We start from the raw sequence: 9,288 nt of genomic DNA, 5'->3' as shown, positions 1-9,288 counted from the left end.
CATTTATCCAGATGTTTTTGATGTCCCCAAAACACATCAGATAAAGCAGGTTCTCTGCGAGGTGTGGAGGGACAGCAGGAAGGCAGGCATTGCCTGCAGGCCAACTGGCCTCTCCCCAGGATCCCTTCACCCACCGCTGACATGCAGCCGCCTCCGGGCCAGGGAGGGGCAGCAGTTTTAAGGCCACCCGCTTAGCCAAACCACTGGCAAAACTCCCACTGGCTTCAGTGGGGCCGGAGTTGGGCCTTAATCGGTGCCCAGCACCAGGCCAGGACTGTTTGGCCGGGAAGTGAGGAGCCCTGTATCCCTGCAGTGAGCAAGGGCTGTCAGGGCCCCTCAGAGCTGGGGCTTAGCTGGGAGCCTGGCGCTCACCCCTGACCGGGTGGCTGGCAGGCTGCCCGCAGTGCCGGGCTTGTGCTCGCTCGGGCGCTGGGGAGCCGTGTGTGGGCACCCAGCACAGGACACAAACCCACCCCAGAGATCAGACCCACCTCCCGCGGCCATGTTCCAGCTGCCTGGTTTGTGTTACTGTGTGAGCTGCTGTGTGTCAGTGTGTGTGTTGCCTTGTGCTGTACTGTGTGTTATCATGATATTGCGGTTTGTGTGTGTCACTCTCTGGGTTGTTTTGCCATAAGTGTCTCTGTGTGTTGTCCTTTTGCTATCTCCCTGTTGTCTAGTGTGGTGCTGTTCTTTAGCCGTGTGTGTGACTCGGTGCATTATCATTGTGTTGTGTGTTCTGTGGGGGGGGGTGTTGTTATGTTGCTCCATATTGTGACTGTATTGCTCCATGTGCTATTGTGTTACTCTGTGTTGTTTTGGGTTTGCTCTGTATGGGTGTGTTGCTCTGAGTGTACTGTCCCATGTGCTGGTGGTGTGTTGCTATAAGTGTTCTCCTTCACGTGTTGGTGTGTGGTTCTGTGTGGTGGTCTTGTTGTCCTACTGCCCAGGGGTTGCTCTGTGTTGTTGTTGTGTTTCTTTGTGCAGCATTGTGCTGCTCTGACTACACACCCCATGTGTTGAACCGCCCCGTGTTGTGGTGTCTCTGCGCTGGGGGCGGGCGCGCTCCTCCCGCCCAGGGCGGTCCCGGTACATAAGGCGGAGCGCTGGGGCGCCTTGCCCGGCACACAACGAGCTCCGGACCGGCCCCATGGCGCTGCGCTGGGCGTCCCTGCTCGCTCTGTGCTGCTGGCTGGTGGCCGCCGACCGGCACCCGGTCTTCTGGAACAGCTCCAACCCCAAGTGAGTGCGGGGGCTCCGCATCCTGCCGGCCCCGGGACTCCCGAGCCCCCCCACCAGCCCGGGCCCCAGCGCGCCCCTCCCCCGGGCCCCCCTACCAGCCCGGTGCGCTCGGGAAGGAGCCAAGCGAAACTGGCCTGGGAATCTGGGCTGGGAACAACCCGAGGGTGCCCGGCTACGCCCGAGCCGTGCTCCGGTCACGCGTGGGGGGATCTCGGCTCAGGCTCCGGCGGGTGCCGGGCTCTGGGACCGGCCGCGCTGCCTGGGGGCGGGTCCCCGGGAGTGGCGGGGTCTCCCCCACGGCGGAGTTTGTAAACACGCGGGGGGCGGCCCCCGCTGAGAGCCCCGAGGTGCCCGGGAGCCGCCGCTGCAGCCTGCGCCCCCGAGACAGGCTGGGAGGCGAACGGGGGGCCCGGGCGGGGAGGTTCGGCCTTTGTTCGCGGGCTCGCCAGCAGCGCCCGGTAACGAGCCTTCGCGGCTCCCCGGGGCTGATCGGGGGGTGCCGGGCGCAGGGTCCCCAGACTCACCTCTTCAATTGACACGGGGGGAGCCGAGTAAAGCCCCCCCGGAGCGGCCAGCCCCGGCCCTGGCAAATGTTTAACCCGGGCCGGAGTCGCTGGCAGGGCTGAAGTTCACCCGCCGCGGGTTGTTTGTGCCAAGCGCTGGCGGGGGGGCGGGGGGGCAGCTGGTCCTTCCGTTCCCAGGACCCAGCTCCCTGCTGGACACGGGCCTCTTCCTTCCCGGGGCTGGCGCGGGGCCAGGGGAAGGCGCCAGGGGCACGGGGGAGCGCGTGCACCGGCAGGAAGCCTGTTGACAAACACGTCGGTGGGGCAGCTGCAGGAGGCAGGATGTGGGGCTGGCCCTGGCCAGGCTGTGCGGAATCTCCCCCCCCAGTCCGCTCCAGGTGTGGGGCTGATGGGGGGAGGCAGGTCCCAGCAGGTTTGGGACCCTCTGTCTGTGCCTTGGGGCAGGGCATAGGGAGGGTCACTAGCCACACAGGCACATGATTGGGGGGTTCACCTGTCACGTGCCCCCCATGTATCCCCCTGGAGGCCCCCCCCCAGGAGCGGTCATCTGTGCAAAGAAACAAAGAACTGGCTGCAACTGGGGTCCAACCACTGCAGGCTCCGTCCCCCGGGACCTACCCCCAGAGCTGGTACTGCTGCCCGGCCAGACCTCTGCCCCCTCACCCCCTTGGCCTGGCTCAGGGCACTGGGTGACCGGGCCACACTCCTGCACTCTTTGCCTTTCTGCCTGAGGTCCCCAATGCCCTCCCTGCCGTGCAGGGGCTGAGCTTCCCAAGGTGCCTGGTGCCACGCACTTCCCTTGGCCCGGGTCAGCTGGTGCCCCCGTCCCAATGCAGATGGGAGGGAAGCTCCTGGCTCTGACGGGCTGGTGAGCAGGGGAGGCCCGGACTCCGCCAGTGGAATTACCAGTTGGAGAAGCGCCTGGTGGATGCCATCTCCAATGCCCCGTAATGCAGCTGGTCCTCCCCCAGTGCCGGAGCTCTCTGCCTGGGTACTGGAGCCTTACAGAGGGGCCTCCCCAGCTGTGTGGGGCAGGGGGGGCTCTTGGTCTTGAACCACTCAGCTGCCAGCCCCAGCTTGGCTCGGGGTGGGAGGTGGGCTGGCTCACTGGCCCCAGGAGTCGGCTGCTGCCCACCCCACCCCAGCTGTTGTGCTGCATGCTGCGGCCTGCCCCAGAGGTGACTGCAATTCTGGGGGTGTCTGAGGTACCTGGACTGCAGGGGGCTGGAGCAGGGTTAGGGGCTAGCTGGTGTGGGAGCTGCTGGGGGCCCCTCTCCTCTGGTGGCCTCACAGGGAGCAGAAGCCAGTTCCCTGGTGGTGTCGCCATGTCCAGGTGGCTGAGATGCCTGCAGCAGGAGGGGGCAGCACCTGTTTGCCTGGATGGGGAGAGGAGCCCTAATTAGGTGATGAGATGGGGGAGCGGCTTGGAGCGGAGACTGGCCGTCTGCCCTGGCTAATGGGGCAGCTGTGACGGCTGGTCACGCTCCCGGCTCCCTGGGGAAGAGCAACAGGACACCAAGGGGGGGGCAGTTACTCCCCTCCCTCCCCCGGGGGTCTCTCCCTCCTCCACAACCCCCAGCCCCCCAGGCAGCCTCTCCACTGAGCAGACAGTGGGTCTGTGAGGTCAAGGGGCAGGTTTGGGGTGGGCCCAGTGCCCACCTGGGGGAGAGGGAGATCCCAGGGCAGCATTAGGCTTTTCCTGCTCTGAGGCTCCTGGCCTGGCACCATGGGGAGGAGTGGGTCTTAGGGGGCGCTTGGGGGGGTCTCGCTCCCATGCTGGGCACTGGAGGTTTTAACGGGTTATTGAACCAGGGCAGATTATTTTCCCATCTGTTTCTCACCTTGTAAAATGCCCCAGATGGTGTTTAGGGGAAAAGTGTTTGTGTGTGTGGGGAGAATATAGTGCTGGGAAATCAACCCCCAATCCAGTGGCTGCTCTGTTACCCCCACCCCCACAATCTGCGCTGGCCCCTCTGCGTCTGGGGCATCCGCCCCTTCCCTCCCCCCTCCCTGGACCTCTGCCCCCCATGGTGCAGGCTGGCTGGGAGCAGAGGGCTGCATTCTCATCCTGCATGCGTCTGACCACTCTGACCCCTGGGTGCTGACCACTGACCGCACCTCCTCCTGGCCCCAGGTTCCTGGCGGACGACTACACCGTGGAGGTCCGGCTCAACGACTACCTGGACATCATCTGCCCACACTATGAGGAGGGCAGCGTGACTCCCCGCGCCATGGAGCGCTACACCCTCTACCTGGTGGAGTATGAGGAGTACGCGGCCTGCAAACCCCACTCCAAGGACCAGATCCGCTGGGAGTGCAACAAGCCGGCCGCCCTGCATGGCCCCGAGCGGTTCTCGGAGAAGTTCCAGCGCTTCACACCCTTCACCCTGGGGAAGGAGTTCAAGGAGGGACACAGCTACTACTACATCTGTGAGTGTCCAGGGTGTGGGGCCTGGCTGGGGCTATGGGTGCGCTGGGGCTGGGGGGGTCGGGTGGGGCCTGGTCGGGGCTATTGTGGGGTACACAGGCGCTGGGGGGCCTGGCCAAGGCTGTGGTGGAGGATGGAGGCCAAGTAGGAGGGGGAGTGCACAGGTTTGTGGAAGACGGGTAATGACATGGGGGTGACATGTGTTGCGTGCCCCCCGCCCCCACCTTAGCACCAAGGGTCTGCTCTCTGGCCCCTGCTCTGATTGGCCCGGGAGAGACCCTGACTCCATGGGCCTCTCCCGGCAGCGGGAGAAACAGCCCCTGTGGGCATGGAGAGCGCAGCTCTGACCCACCTGTCTCTTGTTTCCAGCGAAGCCAATTCACCACCATGGCGACGGCTGCCTGAAGCTGAAGGTGACTGTGGCTGGCAAAGCCAGTGAGTATCTCTGGGGTCTTGGTCCCTCCCTGCTGGGCACAGAGCCCTCCCAGCAGCCCGGCTGCCCCGCCATGTCCTGCCCGCCCTCCAGGTGTCCAGGGAAGAGCACTGACCCTGGCTCCCCGCGGCTCTGGGGGAGGGGCAGAGCCCTGCGTGGGTACAAAACGTGTATCTGCATCTGATCTGCCAACCTGGTCTGTGGCTAGAAAGCGGCTCCCCGCGGATTTGCAGGGCTCTAGGCACGGGCTCTGCAGATAGCAGGGAATGGGATTGACTCGGGCTGCAGAGCAGACAGGGGGTGAGGCCGGACCCGGGGCATGGGCTGGCTGCTGGGGCATGCGGTCAGTAACTGACCTCGGTGCTGCCCTTCACCTGCTTGTCTCTGCGTTTGCTTTGCAGCTGGGACACCGCCCGTCCACACCCCGATGCGGAAGGGGGGGATCCAGGCAGGTACGTGACTGGCTTTGACCAACAGACCCTAGTGGCCTGGTGTGGTCTCTGCCATATGAGGGGCTGTGGGGAGCAGCTGGGCGAGGGCGTTCCCCATGGAGCTGTGGGTTTGGCCAACTCAGTCCAGATTCCTGAGATCCCCTCCCCCTAGAGTACAGGCAAGAACCTGCTCCAGGGCCTAGGTCTGAAATGCCAGGGCTGGGGGCTGCAGCTGCAGGCCAGGCAGAGGGGTGTTGGCAGAGCCCTGCCCTGGAGCAACGTGGGATTGCGGGAGGGAGGTGGCACAGCATGTGCCTGGCCAGGTCGCCGCGGCCGTTGGCTTGCGGCTCACGCGTGACCCCAGCTGCTGGGTGTCAGCCACCGGCTGCGTCTCGGGCCCCGGACACCCATGTCCGAGAGCTCATGTGGCTCCTGTCTCTCCTCTCGCAGACGACGCGGACGCGCAGGTCCTGAGGAGTGTGGGCCAGAACTCGGCGCTGCGGGGGAGCAGCCCTGTCACCTTGCTCAGCCTCCTGCTGCCCCTGCTGGTGCCGCAAGGCCTGTGAGGGGGGAGCCTGGCTGAGCGGCATGGACTGAACCGCTGGATGGCTACTGCTGCCGGGAACAGACCCTGTGGCCCAAGGGGTGCCGGCCCCCGGCTGGGCTGTTGCAAACACTCCCGTGAGCAGCTCTTGGGTGTGCACCCCCAGCTGGCTCTCAGCCAGGCGTGCGTTGGCAGCCTGAGGACTTGTTACGGGTCGAATGGCCCAAGTGGTCAGTATTACGGGTCGAACGACCCAAAGCCGAGCTGAGCAACCACGCCGCCGTAGCCCTGCGGGGAGCGGCCGCGCCTCCTTACTGCCAAAGAACAGCCCACCAGCACTTTCAACCACGCGCTTTGAGAGCGGACCACAGCGGCTGCTGCCCTGGCTGGAGGGGCAGTGGCACTGGACTGGGGCGGGGTGCTGGCACCTCTGGCTGGCTGAGCCAGCCCCCATGGAGTGCGCAGGATGGACAGGCCTTGCGGGCTGGTGGCATGGAAGTGTCCTGCAGGCAGAGGCACCTGTGCTGCCCACGCAAACAGCCCATGGACGGTTGGGCTGAGTGCAACCCAGGGACTCTGGGTCTGCCAGGGCTGTGGTACCACCTTGCTGGGGCAGGACCTCCTGGAACAATATTCCTTCTGGTGCAGGACCCTGGAGTCAGTGATGTGGGTGCTGGGCTTCCATACGGTGACACCTGGAAACTGTGTAGACATGTCTGGAGCAGGTGCCCCCTCCCATGGCAATTCTGGTGATGGCACATTGGCCAGGGGCCTGGGACCGTCTGGCCTGAAGCAGGGAGCTGGGCTGCAGGCTGACCCGAAGGAGACAAATGTCCTCACAATCACCTGAGGATGGACTGAGCTGGCAGCCCCAAACCCCTGACACCCCGTTCCCTCTACCCACCCCAGCCTGGCCTCTCCAGAAACACCAAGAGCACAAACTCCCAGCCCCACTCCTGTCTGCCTAGGCTCGGTGCCACAATCTCTCTTCCTCCTCTCCTGGCCCCACCCAGGACTCCCTGTCCTCTGTGTAAAGCAGCCACCTGTGCTGGAAACAGGGTGGGGCAGAGGCTGAGCGTCGCTGCTGCCTGGCTGGAGTTCCCACCACCGGCAGGGCTCTAGACGCGGCGTGCGACCCTGTCTCCACCGCCTGTGCGCGCCTCAGTGCCTGGAGGGGGCAGGGGCCTCGTTCACCCACACACCTGCTGGGCCCTGCACGGAGGAGTGTATATAACATGTCCTGATTTGTAAAGCTTCCTTTTTACCACTGGAATTTTTATACAAATGGTCTTGAATAAATATGTTCGGATACGGCCAGACTACTGCTGGTGGGGGGAAGGTGCCAACTGCACTCCTCCACCAACCCTGTCAGGACTCCCCCCAACCTAGGGACCAGGAAGGCTCCAGCATCTCCTCCTCTTCCTCCCCCACCTCCTCAGCTTCAGATCCAGCCCCTCCGCCTCCCCCCTTGAAGGGGCAGCACCCAGGCCCCAGCTGGATCCCCCTGGCTAGAGCCCCAGAGAAGGTGACAGGCAGAGAGATACCCCTGGTCCAACCTGCCCTGCCCAGGGCTGCCCTCTCCCATCAACCGCAGCCTCCTGTGGGCTCAAGACCCTGCCAGGGCAGCCTGTCCCCTTCCCAGCCTCTCCACTCCTGCGGAAATGGCTGGTCCTGCTGGCCAAGTGTGTTGGGCCTCTGGGGGGAGGTGGGTTGAGCAGCGGTCTCTTGGCTACCAGGCTGTTGTAATTAGTTAATTAACTGGCTGGGGTTTGCGGAGGGCTTTGGAGTGGAAACGTGTGCCTGCCGCTATCAGTTATTTGGACCCAGAGACACGTTCTCCTGAGCAGGGCGGCAGCAGGGGAGGAGGGGACGGGAGTGACTTGGAAGGGGTGGGCTGAGTTGGGCCATGAATGACCCTGATCGCTCACTGCGCCCCCACCGAGCTGTGCTGCGTTTCCAGCCTCTGTGACAAACATCGCTGGCAGCGAGGAACGAAAATCAAACCGAGACTCATCCAGGGCCACGCAGCGTCTCTCTGATTCCCATTCCCCGGAGCGGCCTGGCCGAAGGCAGCCGTGCTCGGCTCCTCTCCCCCGGCCTTGGGCTGGGCTGGCGATTCCTGCCCTGCCTTCAAAACCCTGCTCCATGGGGCAGCTCTCAGGCCAACTCCACCGTTGTGTGCCAGAGCCAGGACTGTCCTGGGAGCAGAGCTGTGAGCACCTCAGCCATGAATGTATTTATCCCTCCCCCAGCTGTGCAGAGATGGGAACGGAGAGCGCCTGTGGCAGAGCAGGGACTGAACCCGGGTATCTGATAGCCTAGTGCTTAGGGTATCTGTCCCCTCCAGGGTCCCTCTCCTAGCCAGGTGCTTGGATGGGTCCCACCTGCCGCTGCACCATTATGCAATCAACTGCTCCATATGTAGACCCAGACGCTGCAGCCGAACCAACACTGAGCCCAGCTACCTGGCTGTCGACACAAAACCATCCCTTCATGCTCACAGGCCGCAAACCCCTCGCCCCACTCAGCTGGGGAACCCCAGGGACCCTGGTTCCAAACCAGGCCATCTGTTGACGGCCTGTGGCTGGCTGCTGGTCCGACCGGTGCAGGCTGCAGTGAGTCAGGTGAGAGACTGGCACATCCGGAGCCTAATTACCACCCGCTGGAGACAGGCAGAGATGCAACATCCGGGCTGATGTGCAGGCATCACCCCAAGCCCCGCTGATGCCCAGAGCTGGAGCTGACGCACAGGCACTGACACACAGCTGCTCACCCTGCCAAAGTCACGGGATGCTCACCAGTGTCCCGGGCAAGGAGGGACACCGTCCGCAAGCACCTGCAAGGTCCAGGCATGGCAGCCCAGCTCCTCTCTGCCCACCTGGGATTGGGAAGGGAACCCTCCAGCAGCCTAGGCCGGAGTCTGAGCAGCCTGCGCGAGCCCTGGGGCAGCCGCTAGCCCCCTTTCCACAGAGGCAGCCCCAGGAGGTGGAGTTAGGCTGGAGCCAAACTCTACAGGCCCATCAGCCCAAAGCAACAGCCTCAACCCAGCCCTGGTGGCTGGGCACAGAGCAAGCAGGAAATGCTTTTGAATTCCCTGCCCCCATCTCTGCCATCTGGTTAACGCGCTGGCCCTGCCACAACCCTCCAACAACCAACCCCACCTCCCGGGGCAGGGGGAGACAACAAGCTACTGCCCCGGTTCATGCGGTGACGTCACAGCTCCATGCCGGGGAAGCCGCTGTGACGCCATCACAGAATGAATGGGGCACGGGGGGCAGCCAGGCCCACGCCGAGCAGCAGCCAGTGGGACTGGGAGACTGGGAAACAGCCGGGCAGGAGCCCTTGATCAGCAGCCCCTGGCAGCGGGGCCAGGGAATGTGCAGCAGTGACACCAGGCTGCCAACTTCCATGCAGGGAACCCATCTAGCCACGTTTGTGGCTCTGGGTCTAGCCGCTTGGCAGACAGGGCTGCGGCTCCCAGCCCGGGAGGAAGGTGAGTCAGGCTCCACCTCCCCCACTTTACAGACCGGCTGGGAAACTTGGGAAAGGGGCAGTGAGTCACCCAAGGCTGCTCAGGGAGCCGCAGATAGGAACTGAACCCGGGCAGCAATTAAAGATGGCCTGAGCCATCGGTGCCCCCTGCCCTAGGGACATCATCCTCTCTCTGGGCCAGCCTGCACCTGGAGTCC

At 64.1% G+C, this 9,288-nt stretch overlaps 1 protein-coding gene across 2 annotated transcripts; it reads left to right on the top strand.

Annotated features, from left to right (window-relative positions):
* Positions 1 to 867: 867 nt before the first annotated feature.
* Positions 868 to 6,910, top strand: EFNA1 (ephrin A1). 2 transcript variants are annotated; one of them, XM_034792063.1, is made up of 5 exons: positions 984 to 1,239; positions 3,898 to 4,193; positions 4,561 to 4,626; positions 5,026 to 5,076; positions 5,506 to 6,910. In XM_034792063.1, exons 1-5 carry the CDS (start codon positions 1,148 to 1,150, stop codon positions 5,619 to 5,621), a joined length of 621 nt encoding a protein of 206 aa, XP_034647954.1. In that variant the 5' UTR covers positions 984 to 1,147; the 3' UTR covers positions 5,622 to 6,910. The 2 variants fall into 2 exon arrangements, with proteins under 2 accessions (XP_034647955.1, XP_034647954.1); XM_034792064.1 differs by lacking the exon at positions 5,026 to 5,076 and having other exon boundaries at positions 868 to 1,239.
* The last annotated feature ends 2,378 nt before the right edge of the window (positions 6,911 to 9,288 follow it).

Source organism: Trachemys scripta, chromosome 16 (genome assembly GCF_013100865.1).
Source record: "Trachemys scripta elegans isolate TJP31775 chromosome 16, CAS_Tse_1.0, whole genome shotgun sequence".
In the NCBI taxonomy this organism is placed as follows: Eukaryota; Metazoa; Chordata; order Testudines; family Emydidae; genus Trachemys; species Trachemys scripta.
This window is presented reverse-complemented; position numbering and strand designations above follow the sequence as displayed.

What these genes read in the sequence shown, in the direction of transcription:
- EFNA1 (XM_034792063.1), top strand. Translation starts at nt 1,148, where the DNA reads ATGGCGCTGCGCTGGGCGTCCCTGCTCGCTCTGTGCTGCTGGCTGGTG. An exon ending in ACACAGCTACTACTACATCT is followed by an intron (nt 4,194 to 4,560) that starts GTGAGTGTCCAG and finishes TCTTGTTTCCAG; the next exon opens with CGAAGCCAATTCACCACCAT. An exon ending in GAAGGGGGGGATCCAGGCAG is followed by an intron (nt 5,077 to 5,505) that starts GTACGTGACTGG and finishes CTCCTCTCGCAG; the next exon opens with ACGACGCGGACGCGCAGGTC.